Source organism: Callithrix jacchus, chromosome 12, assembly GCF_049354715.1.
Source record: "Callithrix jacchus isolate 240 chromosome 12, calJac240_pri, whole genome shotgun sequence".
In the NCBI taxonomy this organism is placed as follows: Eukaryota; Metazoa; Chordata; class Mammalia; order Primates; family Cebidae; genus Callithrix; species Callithrix jacchus.
In genome coordinates, this window is record NC_133513.1 from 107,138,025 (window position 1) to 107,163,876 (window position 25,852).

Genomic DNA, 25,852 nt, shown 5'->3' on the forward strand with positions numbered 1-25,852 from the left:
CCACTCTCTTCTGGCCTGTAGAATTTCTGCCGAGAGATCTGCAGTAAGTCTGATAGGCTTGCCTTTGTGGGTAATCCGACCTTTCTCTCTGGCTGCCCTTAGTATCCTCTCCTTCGTTTCAACCCTGGTGAATCTAACGATTATGTGCCTTGGGGTTGCTCTTCTTGAGGAATATCTTTGTGGTGTTCTCTGTATTACCTGGGATTGAATGTTGACCTGCTTTGCTAGTTTAGGAAAATTTTCCTGAATAATATCCTGAAGGGTATTTTCCAGCTTGGATTCATTCTCTCCGTCGCATTCAGGTACACCTATCAAACGTAAATTTGGTCTTTTCACATAGTCCCACATTTCTTGGAGACTTTGCTCATTCCTTTTTATCCTTTTTTCTCTAATCTTTTCTTCACGTTTTATTTCATTAAGTTGGACTTTGACCTCTGATATCCCTTCTTCTGCTTGAACAATTCGAGTGTTTAAACCTGTGCATACTTCTCGGAGTTCCTGTATTGTATTCTTCAGTTCCATTAATTCACTCATACTCCTCTCTAAGTTGTCTATTCTCAATAGGATTTCATCAAACCTTTTTTCAAAGTTCCTAGTTTCTTTACGTTGGGCTACAACATGTTCTTTTAACTCACCGAAGTTTGTTATTACCCATTCCTTGAAGAGTGATTCTGTCATTGGGATACGCTCATTCTCCATCAAGCCTTGTTCCATTGTTGATGTGGAACTGTGATCATCTTTAGAGGGAGAGGCGTTCTGACTTTTAGTATTCTCAGCTTTTTTACGCTGGTTTCTTCCCGTCATTGTAAATGTATCCTCCTGTCGTCTTTGAAATTACCAACTTTCAGATTAGGTCTCTTGAGTGGACGTCCAGGTTGTTAGTTCCCAGGGCCAGAGCAGCGGCGTTAAAACTGACGGTGCTTTTCTTCCCAGGATTCTCCTGTCGGGCTTCCTTCTTGTTTCCGTAGTAGTTTACTCTGCGCCGAGCGCTGCCGCCTCGAGGTGCCGGCAGAACTGCTGCGCCCACCACGAGAGTCGTGCTGGCGACTTGTGTGTTTCCACCACTGGGGGATCTTCTGCTCCGTGAGCGACCAGACTTTGTCTGAAAGTGTGGCGTCCTCTAGTTCTCTGCGCCTTCCCTGAGAGCTGCAATCCCGGGATGTTAGTGATTGGCCATCTTGGATCGTTCTCATCTTTTTTTTTTTAACTAGACAGTTTGCTCCTGTTGCCCAGGCTGGAGTGCAGTGGCATGATCTGCAACCTCTGCCTCTCTGTTCAAGTGATTCTCCTGCCTCAGCCTCCCAAGTAGTTGGGCCTACCAATGCCTGTCACCACACCTGGCTAATTTTTTTTTTTTTTTTTTTTTTTTTTTGAGATGGAGTCTCGCTCTGTCACCCAGGCTGTGATCTCGGCTCACTGCAACCTCCACTTCTCAGGTTCAGGTGATTTTCCTGCCTCAGTCTCCTGAGGAACTGGACTACAGGCGCATACCACCATGCCTGGATAATTTTTTTTTTTTTTTTCTGAGACAGAGTCTCACTCTGTCGCCCAGGCTGGAGTGCAATGGCATAATCACGGCTTGCTGCAACCTCCGCCTCCCAGGTTCAAGTGATTCTCCTGCCTCAGCCTCCTGAGTAGCTGGGATTACAGGTCTGTGCCACCACACCCAGCTAATTTTTGTATTTTTAGTAGAGATGGGGTTTTACTGTGTTAGCCAGGATGGTTTCAATCTCCTGGCCTTGTGATCTGCCTGCCTCAGCCTCCCAAAGTGTTGGGGTTACAGGCATGAGCCACCATGCCTGGCCAATTTTTGTATTTTTAATAGAGACAGGATTTCACCCTGTTGGCCAGGCTAGTCTTGAACTCCTGACCTCAGATGATCTGCCCACCTTGGCATCCCAAAGTGCTGGGATTATAGGATGAGCCACTGCCGGGCTTCAGCAGTCATTTTTTGAGTACTTCTCAGCCCTACCTTCTTTCTCCTTTCTGAAGACATGAATACTAATCTTTTGTTACTGTCCCACAGGTTTCTGGGACTGTTCATTTATTTATTTTCACTGTGTTGTTCAGATGAGGTGTTTCTGTCTTCAAGTTCACTGATTCTTTCCTCTTTTCCCTCCATTATGCTGGTGAACCTGCTATCGTGTTTTCCATTTTGGTTATACTTCTCAGTTTAAAAACTTGCATTTGGTTGTCTTTTATTTCTTTAGGGAGACTCCCTATTCGTTTGTTTCAAGCGTATTCATAATTGCTTGCTAATGTATTGATGACAGCTTTAAAATCTTTATAGATAAATGAATGTCTCTGTCATCTTGATGTTGGCCTCTTGATTTTTTTTTCTTCTGGCAATTGGTTGTGATCTTCCTGATTTTTGGAGCAGTAAGTTATTTTCTATTGAATGCTGTTGAAACTGGGATATCTTGGATGTTATGAGACTTTTTTTTTTTTTTTTTTTTTTTTTGATAGAGTGTTGCTCTGTTGCCCAAGCTGGAGTGTAGTGGCATGATCTCAGCTCACTGCAACCTCCGCCTCCTGGGTTCAAGCAATCCTCATGCCTCAGCCTCCTGAGTACCTGAGGTTATGGGTCCGTGCCACCACATCCAGCTAATTTTTATATTTTCAGTAGAGCAAGGTTGCACCATGTTGGCCAGACTGTTCTTAAACTCATGGCCTCGAGACATCTGCCCGCCTCAGCCTCCCAAAGTGCTGGGATTACAGGCGTGACCCACCATACCCAGTTGCTGTATCTTAATTAAATTTTTTGTTTTAGCTGGCTTCCTCTGACACTGCTCTGGTTGCTAGGTTGTTACTGCCAGGTTTGGGGTAGCTGTCCAGTTTCCCAACTCAGACTCTCATATTCCACTGGGGAGAGGCTAGAAGTTCTAGCTTCACAGGATGCCTCAACTGATTGCTTTCTGGCTGACAGTGGTGAGCACCTCATTACAGCTCCCCGTCCGGTCTCTAGTGACCCAGTGGAGAGTAGGCTGACTGAAGGAAAAGAGGGTATTGGGAGACACTAGTTACTATTGAATGGTGGCAGAAAGTCCTGACTCTCCACCAGGCCTTTTCTGACACCACATTGGTGGGGGTCAGGGCACCTCATTGCTGCCAGGTGGAAACCCAGGTTCCCCATGTGGTCTCCATAGGAAGGGATGTCATCCTCTTCCCACTTCAGGGATGAAGTGCTGGCACCCTATTCTGTTGCCCTTCTCTGATACCATACTTGTGAGCCGGTTGAGGCACCTCATTCTATAGCCTTGTGAGGATGGAAATCTTGACCGTACCCTCTCCTTTTGGTCAGATTGGGGCCACAGTTTTGTCTGTGGTGTTTGTCTGGAGTAGAGGCAGTTAATGTTAACTTTTCTGTCTTGCTGGTCTGCCTCTTTTCTGGTCCTTTGGCTAGACAGAGCAGGTTTAAAAAAAATTTTTTTTTTAAATGATGAGGGTCTCACTGTGTCGACCAGCAGTGGCTATTCACAGGCACTATCCGAGCACTCTATAGCCCTGAACTCCTAGGCTCTGGTGTTCCTCTTGCCTCAGCCTCTGTCGTAGCTGGGGCTGCAGGTGCATGCCAGCATGCCCAGCTAGAGAGCACGGCTTTTCTTGTTGGAGCTTTTATATTCTCTGCCTTTGGGTGTTTCTGGGTTGCTGGCTTCTCCAGGACCCAGTCTGGTATATATGAGGCAAAAAGAAAACCCAGAGACCTGATGGCCATGTCATTCTTCGGGTCTCCAGAGTCACCTTATGTTTATTTTATATATAAATTCAGGGTTTTAGTTTACCTTAATAGCAGGAATAAGGAAAAGTACATCTACTTGATCTTCTCTGAAGTAGTCTCAAATCTAGTATTTAAATGAAAAGTTATTGCCAAATTCTAACATTGCTCTTCTCTGTTCTTAATAGAAGCCTGAAAATAATGTACATCCTGCAAAGTCCAAAAAATTACACAAGTTGGTCGGGAATTCCTTGTCCATAAATAATCCAGGGCTCTTCACCTCCTTACGACCTCCTCTTCGGTCAACAACTTGCCATCGCTGTGGCCTGTTTGGTAAGCATATTGTTCTTAGGTGTCTGAATTCTTCTGCATATTGAAAAACATTTTTATTATGGCAGATGTTAAACATTAAGTGTATAGAACAGTATCCATATGCCACACGCCTGTCTCAGCATCTGTCAGCATCCTGCTGTGCCTCTTCACCCATCCCTTCCCATTCTTTCTGCTTCCTCAGTGAATGAGGATGATTATAGTTTTTTTAGGGGAAGCTCAAATGCACTGAAAGTCTGTAAGTCACAGACTTACATCCTTGTCATAATATAGGATGTTTCTGTCTCTGCAGGAAGTTTTCTCATGTCCTTTCCCAGTCCCTACTTCTGAGAAGCAACCACTGTTTTGTTTTTTTTTTTAATTAATCATAAATCAATTTTGCCTGTCACAGAATTTCATATAAGTGGAATCATACAGCATGGACTCGTTTGTGTAAAGCTTATTTCAGGTACAGCCATACTTTAGAGGTTAATCCATGCTGCTGTATGTATCATTATTTTTTGTTTACTCCTGAGTAGTATCTCATTGCATTGCTATACCACAGTTGATCTGTTTTCTTATTGTTGAACATTTTGGCTAGGTACAGCTTTTGTCTGTAATGAATAGAGCTCTCTAAACATTTTTGTACAAGTGTTTGCATATGTTTTCATTTATCGTGGGTGCACAGGCAGATGTAGAATGGCTGAGTCAAAGGGTAGGTCTATGTTTAACTGTATAAGAAGCTATCAAACCATTGCCAAGGTGTTCTCCCATTTTCTGTTCCCACTGGTAGGGAGTTTTGGTTGTTCTACATCCTCATCCACATTTGGTGTTGTCTGTCTTTTTAATTATAGTCCTTCCCTGGGATAAGTTGGAACTGTCATATGCCTCTTGAGTTCTAATTTTTCAATTCATAAGTTTTACTTGCATGGCATTTACCAGTTTACAGTTAAACTTGCAGTGCTCTCATGATCGCTGATCTTGAGCAGTTTTTCCTGTGTTTATTACTGGTTATTTGGATATTTAACTTTTTTTTTTTTAAGTTTATTTTAGGGTGGGAGCATTTGAGGCCAGACTGGTTGGTGGTTGCTTCTTTGTGGGGTTGTTTTGTTTTTGGTTTTGGTTTCGAGAAACCTGTTTTTTTGTTTGTTTTTGAGATGGAGTCTCGCAATGTCACCCAGGCTATAGTGCCGTGGTGCGATCTCTGCACACTGCCATCTTCGCCTCCTGGGTTCAAGCGATTCTCCTGTTTCAGCCTCCCGAGTAGCTGGGACTACAGGCGTGCATCACCATGCCCAGCTAATTTTTTTGTATTTTTTAGTAGAGACGGGGTTTCACCATGTTGTCCAGGATGATCTCAGTCTCCTGACTTGGTGATCCACCCGCCTCAGCCTCCCAAAGTGTTGGGATCACAGGCATGAACCACCGCGCCCAGACGATAACCTGTTTCTTATCATGAACACTGATAGGATTTAAAAAAATACTTCATATCAAAATATGTGTTTTTTTGGTGATTCTCATTATTTTCTTGTTGTTTTTCATGATACACAGTAAGCCATTTCCGTCACTTGTACAAGTCTGTTTTCACTACAACAAAGTTTTGCTTCATTTTGGCTCACTCCACCTCTGCCTCCTGGGTTCAAGTGATTCTCCTGCCTCAGCCTCCCAAGTAGCTGGGACTGCAGATGTACACAACCATGCCCAGCTTATTTTTGTATTTTTGTAGAGACAGGCTTTCACCATATTGACCAGGTTGGTTTTGAACTCCTGACCTTAAGTGATCCACCCACCTTGACCTCCCAAAGTGCTGGGATTACAGATGTGAGCCATTGCACCATTTGCACCACTGCTTGCTGCTTTTTTTTTTCTTTTCTGAGATGGAGTCTTGCTCTCATCACCCAGACTGGAATGCAGTGGCATGATCTCAGCTCACTGCCACTTCTGCCTCCCAGGTTCAAGCGATTCTCATATCTCAGCTTCCTGAGTAGCTGGGATTACAGGTGCCTACTACCATGGCTGGCTAATTTTTGTATTTTTAGTAGAGATGAGGTTTCAGCATGTTGGCCAGGCTGATCTCAAACTCTTGACCTCAGGTGATCCGCCTGCCTTGGCCTTCCAAAGTGCTAGTATTACAGGTGTGAGCCAGTGCACCCAGTGGCTTGCTGCTTTTATAACATGTATTCTGAGGTCTGTTTTAGGAAACTCGGTTATGTATCCCAGTCTGATCTCCCTTTTTAAAATCTCTGTAGTACCTTTTTCTCTGTATTATGGGAGTTTAAAAATGTAATCTGAATACCTAATCCTAAATAGCATAATTCTCTTCAGATAGTCTTACTAATATGGTTCATATAATGATGTTTGATAACGTGTGGGCTTTGAGAATGTCTTGATCTTAATGTGAACTATTTGGAGTAACATTGATGATGTGATGGGTGGTGTTCTCTAGGATCTCTGAGGTGCTCTCAGTGCAAGCAGACCTACTATTGCTCCACAGCATGTCAGAGAAGAGACTGGTCGGCACACAGCATCGTGTGCAAGCCTGTTCAACCAAAGTAAGGGTCCATGATCTTTTTATTCATTAAGGATAATGTAAAAAGTCTTTTTCTGATAGAATAAGGATCCAATTAAGCAGACCACAACCAAGTACAAGTTATTTTTGTTAAGCTCTATAACAAAGTGTATAAATCTGAAGTGAACAGTTCTACGAACTTAATTTTCCTGAGTACTGTTTTATTAGATAGGACATGTTGTTATTTAAAAGCTTAAAAGAGTTTTTCTTAATGTTCAGAGCTTTAGAATGCCTTACTTTTAATCATGTGTACTTTCCTGGTTTTTAATAAGTTTGGAACTCTTACATGCTTTTCGAGTTATGTTTTTATTTTTAATAAATTGTACTTGCGTGGCATTTACCAGTTTACAAAACAGTTTCACATATGACCCCAAAATTCTGTGTAAGTAAGGGAGGGAGTTAATTTCCAGTTTACAGATAAGAAAACTAAGGCTTGGAGATACTCTCTCATTAGGTGGCTTTTGGAAGAAGCACACCTGTGCACACACAGGATATGGACCACTGTGTAGCCAGCATTGGGAGGCTTTACATTACCACTGTGATTCTGGAAGAAACTGTTTTGTTCTTTCAGGATTTTGTTCATTGAGAATGTGCCATAATTGCGGTTTAGAGTCCCTAACATTAATTGCCTGTGTAGTATAAGTACTTTAATCTGTTGCTTTCAGTTTCCATAAACTTGAAGATAATAAACCATCTTTTGAAACAAAGGATGTGGAAGTAAACAATAAGGTATGGCATATTTTGTCATTAAATTTTCAGTGACTCTTCTTTATTGAATTAGGATGTGAGATAAATATTTTGGGCATATTTCTATTTCAGTATTTTATCAATATTTAAAAGCAAGTGTCCTATTATATAAATATGTACACCATAGTGATATGATCAGGGATTTTTTTTTTTTTTTTGGAGGTGGAGTTTCACTCTTGTTGCCCAGGCTGGAGTGCAATGGTGCAACCTCCGCCTTGGCTCAAGGGTTTTTGAGAATTATTTCCAGCCTTTTATTCAAAAAGGATGTGGCGGCATCTCAGTGTAAAATCATGTGGATTAAAGAGTCCCTTTAGCCTCTGCAGACATAGGTTTTAGCTTTGTGTGCTGTACTCAAACAGGGCCTACATATCTATCAAAGGAGTACTTTTTTTATAATAGTAGTTCTCCTCCATTTAGACAACTACATGGGCTGAATTATTTGTAATCTGAAAAACATCTGTCATGTCTAGCTCATATTTATAAATAATTTTTAGCTTTAGACGTTTCTAGCCTCTACTTAAAAAAATGTGACTTCGGCCCGGTGCGGTGGCTCACGCCTGTAATCCCAGCACTTCGGGAGGCCAAGGTGGGTGGATCACGAGGTCAAGAGATCAAGACCATCCTGGTCAACATGGTGAAACCCTGTCTCTACTAAAAATACAAAAAATTAGCTGGGCACAGTGGCGCGTGCCTGTAATCCCAGCTACTCAGGAGGCTGAGGCAGGAGAATTGCCTGGACCCAGGAGGCGGAGGTTTCGGTGAGCCGAGATCGCACCATTGCACTCCAGCCTGGGTAACGAGCGAAACTCCATCTCAAAAAAAAAAGGGTAGGGGGACTTCAAGTATTCGTTCTTACAGAAAACATTAACAAGTGCAGATTTAAAGTACTACCTACACCGCCACTGGTTTTTATTTATTTATTTTATTATTATTTTTTTTAAACTCAACCTTCTCTTTACCAGCACGACCTTATTCTTGGCTTATCCCCGGTGCTGTGCACGCTGCCTGTGGATGGTGGGTTTTAGTGACTCTCGGAGGCCTTCCCTGTTTCTGTGTTCTTTAATTCAAGCCTAAGAGTCAGGATATTGTGGCTGCAATTCTGGCATGTAGAGGTCATAGAATTGTTAAAACGTGCTTTTAAGTAACTCAGTTTTGTGTTCTTTTGTTTTTTTCTTTTGTTATTGTTTTGATTTTTTCCAAACCAGAGTGACTGTCCACTTGGAGTTACCAAGGAAATAACCATGTGGGCTAAGAAAGTAATGTTTTCTGATTTGAGAAGCCTACAGCTCAAGAAAACCATGGAAATAAAGGTATTTGTTATTCTTCAGTCTCCATAGACAGAGATCCAGAGAACTGTATGTATTTTCTTGTTTCCTATTTTTGAGTTCACACGATAGCTACAAAACATATCTGATTAATAAACATTACAAAAACTGCCTATGATGCTGTTTCTATTTTAGCAAGCTTTAAGAAATTTACATTTGCTTGTGTGCCTTATGAATTATTCCTCTTTTTATCTTTGAAAGGGCACAGTTACTGAATTCAAACACCCAGGGGACTTTTATGCGCAGTTATATTCTTCAGAAGTTTTAGAATACATGAACCAACTCTCTGCCAGCTTAAAGGAAACATATGCAAACATGCATGAAAAAGACTATATTCCTATTACGGGGGAAGTTTGTGTTGCCAAGTACACTGTTGATCAGGTAACCCCTAATGAAATATTTAATCAAATGTTTGAGCTGACTTTGGTAATATCACCTGAACACCGGAGCTTTTAATGATGCATGACAAGGCTTAAAGCCAGCTTCCAATTACCCTTTTGTTCCTCTTCTTCAGTATCCCATGCTCTGTTCAGCTTGCTTCCTCCCTGTCTTACCCCTTTCCAGCTCTGTGTACGGGTTCCTGAATTACTGGTTATAGCCTGATTGCTAGTCTTAGAGCTTGTGTTTTATTTGTGCAGCTGAGGCATTAGTATGTGATAGTGTGGCCTAGAAATAGCTTTGGAGTAGTTGTGCATATTATTAATAACATGTCCTAACTAGACAGTTTTAGGGATTTCTTAGCAAGATTCTTAGAAAATTGACTTCTTAAATGAGTGCTTCAGAACAGGAGCCTTTGCTTTGCATGTTCTGTAGATTGGTTGAGGGTTTTTAAATCTAAGGTTTTGAAATGCCGTTTTGACACAGAGTACCATTATATTCCACTTTCAGACCTGGAACAGAGTGACCATACAAGATGTTGATGTGCTACAAAAGAAGGCACATGTCTTATATATTGATTATGGAAATGAAGAAATAATTCCATTAAACAGAATTTACCAACTCAACAGCAGCATTGACTTGTTTCCTCCTTGTGTGAGTGTCTTTTACTTTCTAGATTTCTAGTAGTGTCCCAGAGGAGCTGTTTTCAGTGTTTTGATGGGCACAATGTTTGCTTGTTTTATTCTGCTGTGTTATTGTAACTATACTATATAAATAAACACTCATTGACTATCTATCTTGACGTTATTTAGTTAAATACTGCCCAAGGTAAGAAACTAACATTTTTAGGTACATCTTTTCAATTTGCTTTTCGAAACAATCATTTCTATATTTATTATCTTATTGGAAGTGGCCTTAATTTATGTAGAATTTAGGGATAATTATTCTTTCGTGAATTTCTCAAGCTTTGAGTACCAAAAGTAAGCGTTAGGAATAGAGCAGGAGCAGAGTAATAATTATACATAAAATTGTCTATCTGATAAGTACTTCGAAGATTTGTGAAAATTTTTCAGCATGAAATACATTCTTTTATACACCATTAATTAGAAAAAGTCATTTTTAAGTAGTAATTTTTGTAAGTAACCTGCATAAAATCTTTCAGGCCATAAAGTGCTTTCTAGCCAATGTAATCCCAGCAGAAGGGAATTGGAGCACTGACTGTATCAAAGCTACTAAACCACTGTTAATGGAGCAGTACTGCACCATAAAGATTGTCGACATCATGGAAGAAGTGGTGGTTACCTTTGCTGTAGAAGTTATGCTGCCAAATTCAGGTAAGAGCTGTCTTTTTGAGTTGAGTACTTAAAAGGGTGTGTCATTTCTACTTGTTACTCAGAAGAAATGGAAACATCTAGTGAGGCCGGGCAAACTGCTCTCTGGAGTCATTCAGATTGTGACTGAACCCATTCTGAAATTGACAGTTCGTCAAAGATATGGCACAAATTCACAGAATTAGGTGGCTTAACGGGCTAGATTTAGACTTCATGTGGGCATAATTATTATCCCCTTCAATAGAGCCATTATAATATCTATGAATTTTGACTCCTTTGTTGGGAGAAATTCTTGAAGTTTTCTGAGTTCATCTTTATCAGTGCATTTTCTTGGAGTAGTAAACTTCACAGAACTACATTTAACTAGTACATAGTAGCTAAGCTGTGGAAATGGAAATGCTTTAGAATTTTCTTCTCTTTTGGCCGCTCACCTGTTTGATAAATGACTTCTCACAGTGTGATGGGTGCCTTCCAGTTTCCAGGTATCGTCCCTCTGCTTTCAGAGATCTGGCGTCGTGTCTGATTTGGTAGAAAATCAGCTAATCTCTTGTGGAATTAAGTAAAAAAAATCTATTTTGTTTGCCGTTTCATGTTACGATCTCAGTTTTGGATATTATTTCAGGGAACTTAAGTTTGGATCCATGCTGACCTTTGTTTCAGCTGTACTTACGTATTAAATTTATTTCCCACAAACAGTGGTCATTGTAAGCATATGGATTTCGAAGTGAAATCTTTTCATTAAAATTTCTGTCTAATGGAGAATATAAGACTGGTTGTCAGAGGCCAGGAAGGATAGTCAGAGGCTGGGAGTAGGTGGAGATGGTTAATGGGTACAAAGCAAAAACAGTTAAAAAAACTGACTAAGACCTACTGTTCGGTAGCACAATAGGGTGACTGTAGTCAAGAATAATTGTACATTTTAAAGTCACTTAGACTGTAATCAGATGGCTTGTAACTCAAAGGATGCTTGAGGGGATGGTCACCCTTTCTCTGTGGTGTGCTTATTTCACATGGCATGCCTGTGTCAAAACATGTCATGTAACTCATAAATATGTATGCCTGTATACCCACAAAAATTTTAAAAATTATATTTCAGGCCGGGCGCAGTGGCTCACGCCTGTAATCCTAGCACTTTGGGAGGCCGAGGCGGGTGGATCACGAGGTCAACAGATGGAAACCATCCTGGTCAACATGGTGAAACCTCGTCTCTACTAAAAATACAAAAAATTAGCTGGGCATGGTGCTGGGATTACACGCATGTAATCCCAGCTAATTGGGATTACGTGTCTGTAATCCCAGCTACTTAGGAGGCTGAGGCAGGAGAATTGCCTGAACCCAGAAGGCGGAAGTTGCGGTGAGCCAAGATTGCGCCATTGCACTCCAGCCTGGGTAACAAGAACAAAACCCTGTCTCAAAAAACAAAAGAAAACAAAACAAAAATTATGTTTCAGAGAAATTCTGTCAAGTGACAAGTAAATTTGTCTCAGTTTCTTAAGTTAGGTGTTACTATAGCTTGCCCCTAGAATTGAATTAACATGTCAGCCTATTAATAGCTATAAATATGGGTTATATGATTGACTTGTTTCTTCTTTATACTTTTCAAATAATGCTTTGCATAGTTTCTCAACCGAGGTATATTTTCTTAATCACTTTTCAGGAAAACTTTTAGACCATGTGCTTATCGAAATGGGATATGGCTTGAAACCCAACGGACGAGATTCTAAGAAGGAAAGTGCAGATCAAAGTGAGTATAGATTGATATTAAGCGGTATAGCGACTTCAGTTATTGAAGAGCATCTACCTGCTAAACAAAGGCGCAGCTTTAGCACTGCTAAGACTTGTTAATGATAAACATTCTATGGATGATTGAAATATGCTATTTTGCATTTAGTAGTATATCATTTCTAATCTCAGTCTTTCCTGCATTCTCCTCCTCTGTCCATTTTCCACACAAATCCTTAACATGGTAATCAGAGATTATGAACTGTTACATATCATAATACTTTAGAGTAAGGGCTTTTTTTTCTTTGATTTTTTTTTTTTTTTTTTTTTTTTCCCTGAGACAGGGTCTCCCTCTGTCACCCAGGCTGGAATGCAGTGGCACCATCTCAGCTCACTGCAACCTCCACCTCCTGGTTCAAGCAATTCTCCTGCCTCAACCTCCAGAGGAGCTGGGATTGCAGGTGCCTGCCACCACGCCCAGCAAATTTTTTGTATTTTTAGTAGAGACAGGGTTTCACCATGTTGACCAGGCTGGTTTTGAACTGCTGACCTCAGGTGATTCACCTACCTCAGCCTCCAAAAGTGCTGGGACTACAGGCATGAGCCACCACAGCCAACCAAATTAGGGCTTATTAGCTCACATTTTTTTAGTTTGTTTTTCTTCCTTCTTGGGTATTCCACCCGTAATTAATAGGGCCATAAAATTCTGTTCTAGTAGGACAGTGTTTCTTATGGTTTTTAATTCTGTAAAAACTTCTGTGTATGGTTTATGTAGATTTTTTTTTGAGACGGAGTTTCGCGCTTGTCACCCAGGCTGGAGTGCAATGGCACGATCTCGGCTCACCACAACCTCCGCCTCCTGGGTTCAGGCAATTCTCCTGCCTCAGCCTCCTGAGTAGCTGGGATTACAGGCACGCGCCACCATGCCCAGCTGATTTTCTGTATTTTTAGTAGAGATGGGGTTTCACCATGTTGACCAGGATGGTCTTGATCTCTTGACCTCGTGATCCACCCATCTCGGCCTCCCAAAGTGCTGGGATTACAGGTGTGAGCCATCGCGCCCAGCCGGTTTATGTAGATTAACAAGAGAACCAAGAAATTTTGCTTTCGGCATTTTATTAATTGCCTAGTCACCTGTGTTTGTGTTGTCTTCTTGATCCTTTACTTTGCTTCTGTACCTATTGCTTTAGAAGTAGATATAATTCATTGTCTCTTGCTCATTCATCCAGAGGTGATTGCCAGATTGACAGTGCCATGATTGGACACATTCTGTCACATAAACACACTTGACTCATCCTTAAATCTGACTTCTTCCTACCTCCCATCTGTTTGCCTATCTAATTGGTTGCCAAGTCTTTATTGATTCTTCTTCCCAAGTATCCTTTGTATATGCCTTTTTTCTTTCTTTCTCTACTACCATTTTCTAAGCTCCTCAGTCATCATTCCTGGACAATTGAAACAATTTTCTGATGTCATAGTTTATCTCCCTGTCTGATTTGCCTGTGTGGTATGTCTGAGACACAACTTTTGGTGGGACAGCTCTGATGAAAAGCTTTCAGGTCTTTGCCATTTGGAGGAGGAAACCAAACAGTGCTTTAGTGGTAGTCATGGTTGAAACCCTAAGTTGCTAGTGCAACAGAATGAGGAAAAATAATGAGGAGGATGAAGCTGGGGCCTGCAACTTGTAGTGAGGAGCTGTGTTGGGAAAGGTGAGAACAGAATGGGAAAAACCTTGCCAGAGCGGCAGAGGGGTAAACGCTTCCAGGACTGGGAGTCATCAGTAATGTCAGATGCTATGAAGGTATCCAATGGAAGGTACATTGGATATCTTAGTGAGCAATATCTTCTTCACTAAGGCACTATGAAGGTGCCTTCATCCAGTACAGACATGCAGAAGAAATTATGTAGGATAGAGAAATCAGGTGTAATAGAGAAAGTGCAGCGTGCAATGGAAGCAGGTGGGAAGGTACCTAAGACTTGCAGTGAAGCCATCTGGAAGTGATGCCACATGGAGCAGGAAGTAACCAGGTGCTGGGGGTGAGGAGTTTGCGGCAAGAAAAGGAACATGTGTTAAGGCCTAGAGATGGGAAAAAGCATGATCAGGCCTGAGAAACTGAAAAATAAGTAGGGCTGGATTTGACAGATGGTGAAGAGATGTAGGATGGGGAGGTTTAGGTCAGGAGGTAAGCTAGAGCAGATCACTAAAGGTCCCAGGAGCTGTGTTAAGGGGGTTGGACATGATTCTGAAGCCAACATAGGGAATGGAGGCTTGAGACACCGCTGGATTCAGCTTGCTGGATTCAAGTCATGTTTGTGGGTATCAGATTTGGAAGTTAGAAAAGATGAGATATGGAATATTGCTGAGACTTCCCTTTAAACCGTCTTAAGAACTTAGCTGTGCCTCTGTCCTGCCTGTTTTTAACTTAGCCTGGCTGAAAGCCTTTATAACTTGGTCTCTACTGTCAGCACACCGAGCCAGTGGCATGACTAGGCTTTTGTCCCCTCCTCCTACAGTGTTGCTAAACCCAGCTGCACTCAGCCTGCATTATGATTGTGCACCCTCTTGTGAAATTTATCACATTGTAGCTCCTGATTGAAATCTTCTGTCTTCTACAATATTTAGAATATCTAGATGCAAAGACTGTGTTCTTTTACTTAACTACTTCTCCCCATTGCTTAGTATGACATCTGACCTACATTAGATGTTTAAGATAAATTTTTTTTTTTTGAGATGGCATCTTGCTCTGTCTCCAGGCTGGAGTGCAGTGGTGTGATCTCAGCTCACTGCAGCCTCCTCCTCCTGGGTTTAAGTGATTCTCCTGCCTCGGCCTCCCAAGTAGCTGGGTCAACAGGCCTGTGCCACCATGCCCAGCTAATTTTTTTGTATTTTTATTAGAGATGGTTTCACCATGTTGGCCGGGATGGTCTTGGTCCCCTAATCTCAGGATCTGCTTGCCTTGACCTCCCAAAGTTCTGGGATTACAGGTATGAGCCACCATGCTGGCCAAATAAAATTTTTAAAGTTGGCACAGTGGCTTGCTTCTCTAGTCTCGACTACTCAGGAGGCTAAAGTGGGAGGATGGGTTGGAGACCAGGAGTTTGAGGCCCCCAGTGTGCCATGATTGCACTTGTGAATAGCCACTGTGCTCCAGCCTGGGCAACACAGCAAGGCCCTGTCTCTTAAAAAAAAAAAAAAAAAAAAACAGTAACTCATGGAGGATGTTATGACGGACTCATGCAGCTGAAAGGAACCATCCAGATCTCCCATACCACCTTTGTACATGCAAAGAAACAGAAGCTGACTGGTCCAGTTGGTCACCTTAAGCCTGGAGATGTAGAACCAGAATCTAGGCCCTGTTGCTCCAGTTTACTGCTCTTTCCATCATTATGCATCCTGTGCTGTGAAACAACAGGACAGTGGTTCCTTTTCCTTACTGTTAAGTTTTTCTCTTCCTTTTTCCCTTATTTATGTTGTGATTTTATAGGAGGGAGAACATTTTAAAGAAATGATTTTCAATTTGAGCCTATCTCTTGCCTTTTACACTTGGGATCATTAAATTTACTTGGGCTACTGTTATGAGCCAGTTATCCATTTCAGTGGGATTTCTAACATAACTTCAAGAATCCATTGTACTACATTCTGAGAGGTCACTCCTAGATAGCAAATTCCCTCCACTTTTCATGGTCTATCCCAGTCACCCCTTGGTCTTCAATGGTAAGAACCATTTCCTTTAATAAGTCTATAATATAGATAATTATTTTCTCATATTTCTGTGATTAAAAGCAATGATGTCAACCTTAGTTTTATGTGAATGGTATCTTATCATTTAGTTCCTTTAAGCAGCAGTAGTTTTTCTTTGTCTTCCAGCATTCTGATAGGTTGTCATAATGTCTCTAAGTATCTTGATGCTAAAAATACATTCCTTGAGTAGTTGGAATTGTATAGACTGTATACTTTTTTCATTTCTGTGAGTTTCCTGAGTTATTTTTCATTGCACTTTTGAAGCCTTTCCTTCTTAGACTCTTAGGTTGGCCCTACTTACTTTTCTCTTGACTTGTTACTTAGGTTGCTTCTATCTTTTTTGAACTGTTGGATACGTTTTAAATTTATAATTATTTTATCCTAATTGTTCCCTGTGGGATTTATCATTTCACTGTAGAGTAAGTAGGTCCTAATCTGATATGTTTGTACTTCAGTATAATGAGAGGATATCTATTCCAAATTACATTTTCTTGAACCCTTTTAGGGACTATAAAGAGTCTGTTATAGAACGTTTTAATTAGATCTGAACTTGTCTTTTCTAAGTCCACTGATTTTCTTTCTTGGGACACTCTAGCTTTTGGTGACATTGAAAACTGGCTTTATTATAAACATTTATTATTGGGAAGAAGAAACACCAATGAGCTCTCAGACTGCCATCTTCCAGGAACCTTGCAGTCATAGTCATACTCTTTTTCAAATGATTAAAGCATGCATATATATATATATATATATATATATATATATATATATATATATGTGTGTGTATATGTATGTATGTATGTATGTATTTTTTTTTAACTTTGGATGAAAACAAAATGGCTTACTTTTCTGTTTTCTTCTGATAAGGTGTTCCTGAAGATGCTGGAAAAATGATAGCTGACAACAAAATTGTTGTAGACAAAAGTGACCTAATCCCGAAAGTGTTAACTTTGAATAAAGGTGATGAGTTTTGTGGTGTGGTGGCCCACATTCAAACACCAGAAGACTTCTTTTGTCAACAACTGCAAAGTGGCCGTAAGTCAGTTCTCTTGATTTGCTGTCAAGCTAAAATACTTCAAGAGACTCGACATGTAGAAATAATGTATATATACATGTTTCTTTAAGATGTGATCTTTATCCGCAGGTAAGCTTGCTGAACTTCAGGCGTCCCTTAGTGAATACTGTTGTCACTTATCTCCGCGCTCTGATTTTTATCCAGCCATTGGTGATATATGTTGTGCTCAGTTCTCAGGTAAGGAAAGAGTATTACTGATTTTTTAAATTTATTATTATTTTTAACTTACAATTGAGTAAAAATTGTTGAAACATAGTCTTTGGTTTGCATTGATGGCTGGATTTGAAGCTTGAGTATTAGAGTCAACCAATCATGTTTTTAAATAGATCAAATTAAACCGGTTGGAAGGAGTGTCGTCTGATCTGGGTAAGGGCAAGAGGGCCTGTATGTGTCAAAGAGATGGAGGTGTAAAGGAGGTATTTTGGGTTATTTTGTCAGCCTTTTGGTTTTTGGAGACTGGTAAAGATAATTCTGTTTAAGCTAATAGGGGGATATACAAACTCCCAGGATCATATCTTCACTGGTTTTATTGAAACAGCAAGAGGGCCTGGAAGTGTGGAGCTGTCATGGTGCAGCCTTTGTATGGCACAAGTCCTGCCTTATGATAACCAGGTTATGTTATTCTCGGCCAAAGAGAGGTCCAGGGGCCTCATGGAAGGGGAGATGCAGTCAGTAGGTTGGTGTAGTCTAGTTGACTCATGCTTGCCAGGTGTTTTATAACTAGTCTTGCTAGTAAATGCTTCATGTACTGATTGAGACCTTGTGATTCACATGATCAGTATATGTTCTCTGTCCTAATGAGCTAACTCTACTGGAGAGATAAGGCATGTAAACTAATAATGACAGCATATGGCATAATTAATGTAGTACACTACTAATAAAGATTACATTTTAGGAGTTGAAGGCTTCTGATAAGCAAAATTAGTAAACATACTGTTGTATAAACTTGGTATCTATTAAAGAAAAATCTATAAATGACCATCTCTAATTCGAGGAGGAAAGGTTTTTGTTTATTTCTACAGTGGGAAAATCATTGGAGATTGAGTCTCTCCCTTTTTCTCAGAGGATGATCAGTGGTACCGTGCCTCCGTTTTGGCTTACGCTTCTGAAGACTCTGTACTGGTTGGATATGTAGATTATGGAAACTTTGAAATCCTGAGTTTGATGAGACTTTGCCCCATAATCCCAAAGTTGTTGGAATTGCCAATGCAAGCTATAAAATGTGTGCTAGCAGGTATGGAATTTTCATAGCCTCCATATTCTTTAAAATTCTAAAGATGAAGAGGGAAACATGAAAAGATACCTGAAATAGGGAAGAGCTGCTTCTCAAAACGACATGATCAGATGCTTAAAAGTTTCTATACATGTCATTTATCCCTCTAGGATCAGAGATTTCTTTCCACATCCATCAGTTGGCTTCATTAAAATGTACCATAATTTATAAGGAGTTTGCTATCTCAGAGGGTATTTCAAAGTATTTGCTCGAAGCAACATTCTTAGAATTACATTTGCAGCTTATCCCAGATCTTTTCCTTAGGCAATGTTACAAAATGTAGTTATATCCCAAAATACTTCCTTAGGCTACATTCCCACGGGTGGAAGGGGTCAGTAAGTCATCGTCTTTTCATGTTTGTGATACATACTGTGCATTGTCTTCCAGAAAGCATTAACCTAGTTTACATGCCCACCAGAAAAGTATGAGCGAGTCCATTCTTGTACACATTGATGCATCAGAAGGATGCTTCTATGTTATTTGATCCTGGCCAATTTTGATAGGGTAAAAATGAAGTCACTTTAATTTGCCTAATTACCAGTGAGGCGAAACATTATTTTATAAGTTACTTGGCCCTTGCATTTAATGAACTGACTGAAGCATAACTTGGGATTGCTGATTTTAAGTGCCCTGTCAGTATTGAGTTGTAAGTGCCACCGATGTTTCATATGTTGATCTAAGGGACCAGTATTTCTTCAGGGATTGTTTTATACTTTTTGTGTATGGCTTTCTTAATTTTATCGGGCTATAATTTACTTGCCATAATGTTCACTTTAGGTGTTAGCTATACAATGCAGTAATCCTCACTAAATTTACTAAGTTGTACAAACATCACCATAGTCTGATTTAGAACATTTCCATCACCCCAGGATGGTCTCTTGTGCCTATTTATGGTTAGTCTTTTCTCCCCAGGTAGTAACCCATCTACTTTCTGGCTCTGTAGATTTGTCCTTCTGGATGTTTTATGTCAGTGAAATTATGTGGGTTTTGTTTTACATATTATAGAAGCTTTTTACAAGCTTTTTCTTTTGTTGTTGGTAGAGATGTGAGTCTGGCCCTGTTGCCCTGGCTGGTCTCAAACCTCCTGCCTCGGCCTCCCAGAGTGCTGGAATGAGCTATTGCGCCCAACAGGAGTGAGCCACTGCACCCAACCGGCAGGCTTTTTCTTTGTTAATGATGCATTCATCTTTATGCCCTTAAGTGAGATGTTCTTTGTTTCAGTGTTTGTCATAGGTTTCTTGAGTTTAACTTGGGGAAATTAGGAGCTACATTTCTAAATGCTTTAAAATTTTAACATTTATTCAAAATTCTTTGTTAGGAGTAAAGCCATCATTAGGAATTTGGACTCCTGAAGCTATTTGTCTCATGAAAAAACTTGTGCAGAACAAAATAATCACAGTGAAAGTGGTGGACAAGTTGGAAAACAGTTCCCTGGTGGAGCTTATCGATAAATCCAAGATGCCTCATGTCAGCATTAGCAAAGTTCTCATAGATGCAGCCTTTGCTGTGGGAGAACAGGGGATGGTGGCAGATAAACCCAGTGACATGAAAGAAGCCAGTGGTAAGTAAAATGGTTACTGGATAATGCATGTTCTGGAGTTCAGATGGTTCTGTAAATACAAGTTTCTTGTACTTAAAAAAAGAATTACGTTGAATGCCTTTCATCTTAAATAAAGCATTCATCTGAATATTTTAAGAATGTTTGAAAAATAAAACTTTATGGAGAGTTGTACAGGTTGCCGGCAGCTGATCAGAAATATAAATTTGAAGTTTACTTAGATAATTATAAGACTGACCTTAAGGTTTAATATTCCTATAAAGTCACTTAAAAAGTCAGTGGAAATTCAGTTCTTCAAAAGCAGATTCCTCAGCAACTCCAGCCTTGCTGCATCCTCCCTCCGTTATGTCCATTTATTTTGCAAAATATTTAATTATTTTCACAGTTCCCCTGGGTGTGGAAAGAAAAGTAAATCCACTGGAGTGGACGTGGGTTGAACTTGCTGTTGACCAAACAGTAGATGTTGTAGTCTGTGTAATATATAGTCCTGGAGAATTTTATTGCCACGTGCTTAAAGAGGATGGTAAGTTGATTTTTGTCATTTGTTTCTTTTTACAAATACATTGGCATAGATAACTTCACGTGAGTTGGTTACTGAGTGATCAAAGTACCTTTCCAAGAAGAACCAAGTAGGTATTTGTATTTCCAAGAAAGATTTGGTTGTACTTGGTTAGCTTTTATTCTGTTTGTATTTTCAGCAACACCTGTTTATATTTAAACCAGTTTATATTTCATAGAATATCTCCTAAATACATTTACAGAAATTAAATTTGGCCTGGTATAGTGGCTTACACCTAAAATCCCAACACTTTGGGACGCTGAGGCAAGAGGATGAGGAGCCCAGGAGTTCAAGGGTGCAGTGAGCTTTGATCATGCCAGTGCACTCCAGCCTGGGCAGCAGAGCTAGGCCCTGTCTCTAGAAAACAACAACAAAAAAGAAATTAAGTTTAACTTATATTGAAGTATTAACATATAGAGACGTATGTAAATAGGAGTACAACATAATGAATTATCACAAACTCCACAAACTTGTATAACTGGCCTCTGAGTCAAGCAATATAAAACATTACCAGTATTCCAGAAGTTTCCCTCCTGTCCCCTCCCATCATTACCTCTTCTCTCTTTCAAAAATAAATATTTCTGGTTTCTAATAGCACAGATTAGTTCTTCCCGGTTTTGAACTTTATAGAAATGGGATTACACACTATGTGAGTCCCTGCCTTGCTGCTGCCCACTCCACTGTGACATTGTTGCATGTATCTGCACCTTGCTTTTCCTTGCTGCATGGTGTTCATAGTATGTTACATGTGTCTGTTATGTTGTTTTTCTTTGCTGCATAGTGTTGCATCCTATGAATTGTATTGCAGTTTGTTTCCTTCTACCATTGGACACTTGGCTTGTTTCACTTGGGCTGTAGATTAATGTTGCTGTGAACATTACAGCACATCTGGTGTACATGTGCAGGCATTTTCATGGAGTCCATACCTAGGAATGAAATTGTTGGGTCATAAAGGGTATGTAAATGTGCAGCTTCCCCATCTGCAAAGGCCAGTTTCTGAAGTGATTAAGGAACATGTGGTTGCTCCACCTCACAAGCACTGTGTTTAATTTTTCATTTGAGCCATTCTGGTGAGCATCATTGATCTTGACTTTGCAAATCTTGGTTTTTCTTCGTCAAACAAGGACATTTACCTAGATAGTAAGGCCCTGTCAGACCCCGTAGTTGGGAGATTTGTCATTCCTTCATTCAGAATAATCTGGTAGGTAGGCCACCATTGCACTAGGTTAAAATTTATACTTTTGAAGTTCCTTTTTATTTTTATAGGTGATTATTATACAAACATCTAAAAATTCTAAAGATGAAGAAGGAAACATGAAAACATGTTTCAAAAGTTACAAAATTCAAAAGTTACAAAAGTGTGTATAGTGGAAAGTAAGTTTCCTGGCTCCTCTTCTCACTAAGTGTTCTTTCAGAGTTACTCTATGCATATGCTTGTATGAATATATACCTTTTATGTATCTATAAATGGTATAAAGTGGTTTAAGTAATTTTTCATTTTTTCTTCCACTATCTTTTAGGTATCAATTCACATAGAGTTTTCTCCAGTCTCTTTTTAAATAACACTTTTTATTTTGGAATAATTTTAGGTTTACAGAAACTCGCAAAGATGGTACATAGAGTTCCCATATGCCCCTCACTCAGCTTCTCCTGTAGTTAGCACGTGATCATGGCATATTTGTTGCAACAAAGAGACCAACAATGGTATTATTACTAGTAACTGAATGCCAAACTTCATTGGGTTTTCACTAGCTTTTCCACTAATGTCCTTTTTCTGTTCCAGGACCTACTCTGTGACGCCACATTGGTGTTCAGTCTCCATTCCATTCTTTTTCATGGCTACATGGTATTCCACTGTGGGTTAATCCTAATTTAATTAACCTAATTGTGGATAAATACAGAATTAGTGATTTACAAGCTTTATTCCTAAAACAAATCCTCGTACTGTGGTTTTTACTTTAGGAGTACATCCCTGGGGCAAGTTGCTAAAGTATTAGGTCAAAGGAACGTGTGTGTTTGTGCTTTTGAGAGCTAGTGTTCTTAGAGGCCAGCCAAACAATCCTCCAGCAACTAGAGTATATCATTGCCTATCATGTGTCCTTAAACTTTATTTAGGCTAACCTGAAAGGTGAAACATCTGACACATTAGAATTTATTTTCCATTTCGGTAAGTGAGCCTTTGTCACACACTTTTGATACTACTGAGTGGTTCAGATCCCTTTCTTCTGCATGCAGAAGCTCTCCATGGTCTGCATTTTGCAGGGACACCTCTGATATCTTTCTCCAGAGGCCACCTGTCCACTTGTCTGCTTTGCTAGCCTGCTGCCCGCTTTTGGCTGCCTAGTTTCATAATTTTGTCCTTTTTCTCAGAGCCACGTCTTCCTTCTGGAAATACCCTCCCCTTCAAATGTGGAGTACTTTGAATTTATGAAACCTCCAAGATACAAAGCTCGTGAGCTCTGACTTCTTAGCATACATGATCTGTGCTGTCCATTTAGTGATTATAGTCACTTTCGGGACAGCTTTTATTTAGTTTCTCTGTGGGCTTGTATGTTTTGTCTGCCTGCAAAGTTCCTGCTTTAGTGTATTGATAATCATGCTGTAATTATGTCTTTGTGCCAAGTAAATCATTAGTGTTGGGTTTACTGAGACTATTAACTAAGTAACAACTTATTTGCCCAATAATTTTTTAATAAGGAAAAGCATTGGGGTGAAACTAGTAGTTTGGGGAGGTACCTGGGATTTTTTTTTTAATTTTTTAAAAAATTTATTTTACTTTAGGTGCATACTATATCTGGCATTTTCCCCCATGTTATCCCTCCCCACACTCCCCTCCCTGAGATTTTTATGATCAAGACATTTTCTGACTTTAAAGGAAAATTTATGTTCTGTGTCTTCTAATATGAAATGCTACGTGTATTTTATGTTCAGCTTTAAAGAAACTCAATGATTTGAACAAGTCACTAGCAGAACATTGCCAGCAGAAGTTACCTAATGGTTTCAAGGCAGAGGCAGGACAACCTTGTTGTGCTTTTTTTGCAGGTAAGTTCCAATTGGTGTAATCTTGACTTTCAGAACCTTATGTTTCTTAACATCCAACCCTTATTTTTAGTGTACGCTTTCTTAACGTTTAAGCAAATGTTTTCATGGCCAAGACTAAATGAATACTTATGATGTCATATGTTTTTCCTTCTCTCTTTGTAACAAGGAACCTCCAAGTGATGCTCTGTTGCCTGAACTTTATTAAACATTATTTTAATGCTTTTATATTTCCAGAATTTCTGATAATGTTAGATAAGTTAGCTCATGGAAGAGCTGTTCACGGCAGGTTCATTATTTCTTCTGGTTGTTCTATAAGTGTTTACAGTATTTTGAAAATGTATTTGATGAATCATCTTTATTACAAGAATGTTTCTACTTTTTGCTGCTACTACTAATTATTGTTGTTGTTATTGAGATGGAGTCTTGCTTTGTCACCCAGGCTGGAGTGCAGTGGCATGATCTTGGCTTACTGCCACCTCCACCTCCTGGGTTCAAGTGATTCTCCTGCCTCACCCTCCCAAGTAGCTGGGACTACAGGTGCATGCCACCACACCCAACTAATTTTTTGTATTTTTAGTAGAGACGGGGTTTCACTGTGTTAGCCAGGATGGTTTCAATCTCCTGAACTCGTGATTCATTCACCTCAGCCTCCCAAAGTGCTGGGATTACAGGTGTAAGCCACCACGCCCTGCCACTGCTTATATTATTTTTTACCACATAACAAGTAAAATAATCTGAGCTGTTAGTGGTAAGAGTATTATACATGTCCAAAACTGACAAGTATATTCAAGTCTTACCTTCACCTTTACACTCTGTTTATTGGATGGGTTATCAATGAAATCTTTTAATTTAAAATTTTTTAAATTATGGTACTACAAATTTTGGAAATCGTCTAAAAATAGATTTCTAGAGATTTTTGAATTTTGAAAAACGAAAGGCATGATTTGGGGAAGTAAGCAAATTGATCACCTACTTTTAGATAAAGGGTGGCTTTTTTCAAAATAAGTATTTCGGTAGAAAGGAAATGTTCCATGTCACAAACTCTCTGTTAAACCTAGGTGATGGTAATTGGTATCGTGCTTTAGTCAAGCAAATCTTACCAAATGGAAATGTTAAAGTACATTTTGTGGATTACGGAAACATCGAAGAAGTTACTACAGGTGAACTCCGAATGATACCATCATCATTTTTAAACCTTCCCTTTCAGGGGATACGGTGCTGGTTAGCAGGTATGGTATACAATAAGAAACTTTCTCAACTACTTTCTAATAATTAGGGCATATAATTTTCTGAGTATTAATATCTACAATTTTAACATTTTGTGTGGGTTAGAAAATCCTGCTTCATATTATAAAACTTAGAAATTTATTTACAATATTGGCCAGAATGTCCAGTGTTGTCAGAGTAGGGAAACGGCTGCTTTATTGACCGTGGGAGTAGAAACTGCACGATCCTCTGGACAGCATTGGCAGGATTCCTCAAGAACCTCAAGTGTTCATACCTTCTGACTTAGTAGTTTTTCTCCTAGTAGTTTATCCCAGAGAAATCTGGGAATTGCACAGAATAGGTTACAAAAATAATTAGTACACTGCTGTTAATAATGGCAAAATAACATAATAATAGCAGATTGGGTAAATGATTTATTGAATGGATAACGATAGTAATTATTTCGTAGGGTTTGTTAGGATTAAGCAAAGGTTTAGGGCAGGGTCTGGCACTCAGTAAATTCTGCATGTTTAACTGTTTACTGCACAGTCATTAAGAGGATGTTAAGTATGTGTTACTAATACGAAGAATTGCTCAGGATTTAAGTGAAGAAAGCAGGTTATAAAAGAGTGTTTTAATGAAGACAAGAGACTCCAGAGCCATCTCTGCTGCTTGCTTTCTATGAGACATTTAGGCAAATTATTTAAACTTTCGGTGCTTCTGTTTCATCATCTGGAAATTATTACTACCTTCCTCAGAGTTGTTAATAAAAGAAAAATACAAAGCACTAACAGTGCTTGGCATTATACCTGGAGTAGTGGTTATTATTAAAAACACTTGATAAGAGAATGTGTGTACATGTGCATGTGTGTATCTTTGACATCTGCCCATAAAAATTGTGGATGATGGTTGGACTCTAAAATGTTAACAGTGGTCAAGTCAGGCAGCACAGATGCATTTATTTCTTCTGCTAATCTGTTTTCTATTTATTTTGCAGTAAGTTTCAGATTATTGTTCTTTTTGCTTTTCTTTTTCTTTTTGAGATGGAGTTTTGCTCTTGTTGCCCAGGCTGGAGTGCAAATGGCATGGTCTTGGCTCACTGCAGCCTCTGCCTCTTGGGTTCAAGCAATTCTCCTACCTCAGCCTTCCAAGTAGCTGGGATTACAGGCATGTGCCACCACACCTGCCTAAATTTTTTTGTATAGTAGAGATGGGCTTTCTCAATGTTGGCTGGGCTGGTCTTAAACTCCTGACCTCAGGTGATCTGCCACCTTGGCCTCCCAGAGTGCTGGGATTACAGG

At 39.7% G+C, this 25,852-nt stretch overlaps 1 protein-coding gene across 5 annotated transcripts in view; it reads left to right on the forward strand.

Annotated features, from left to right (window-relative positions):
- The window catches only part of TDRD1 (tudor domain containing 1), a 53,483-nt gene that overhangs the window by 15,966 nt on the left and 11,665 nt on the right, over window positions 1-25,852 (forward strand). For all 5 annotated transcript variants that reach the window (XM_035269149.3, XM_017963176.4, XM_035269152.3 and 2 more), the window contains exons 4-18: window positions 3,904-4,048; window positions 6,471-6,576; window positions 7,259-7,322; window positions 8,546-8,650; window positions 8,867-9,046; window positions 9,554-9,697; window positions 10,206-10,377; window positions 12,032-12,118; window positions 16,706-16,873; window positions 16,983-17,090; window positions 17,977-18,147; window positions 19,505-19,747; window positions 20,130-20,267; window positions 23,235-23,345; window positions 24,404-24,574. In XM_035269149.3, coding sequence (XP_035125040.2) covers window positions 3,904-4,048; window positions 6,471-6,576; window positions 7,259-7,322; window positions 8,546-8,650; window positions 8,867-9,046; window positions 9,554-9,697; window positions 10,206-10,377; window positions 12,032-12,118; window positions 16,706-16,873; window positions 16,983-17,090; window positions 17,977-18,147; window positions 19,505-19,747; window positions 20,130-20,267; window positions 23,235-23,345; window positions 24,404-24,574 — 2,113 coding nt within the window. The remainder of the gene's footprint in view (window positions 1-3,903; window positions 4,049-6,470; window positions 6,577-7,258; window positions 7,323-8,545; window positions 8,651-8,866; window positions 9,047-9,553; window positions 9,698-10,205; window positions 10,378-12,031; window positions 12,119-16,705; window positions 16,874-16,982; window positions 17,091-17,976; window positions 18,148-19,504; window positions 19,748-20,129; window positions 20,268-23,234; window positions 23,346-24,403; window positions 24,575-25,852) is intronic.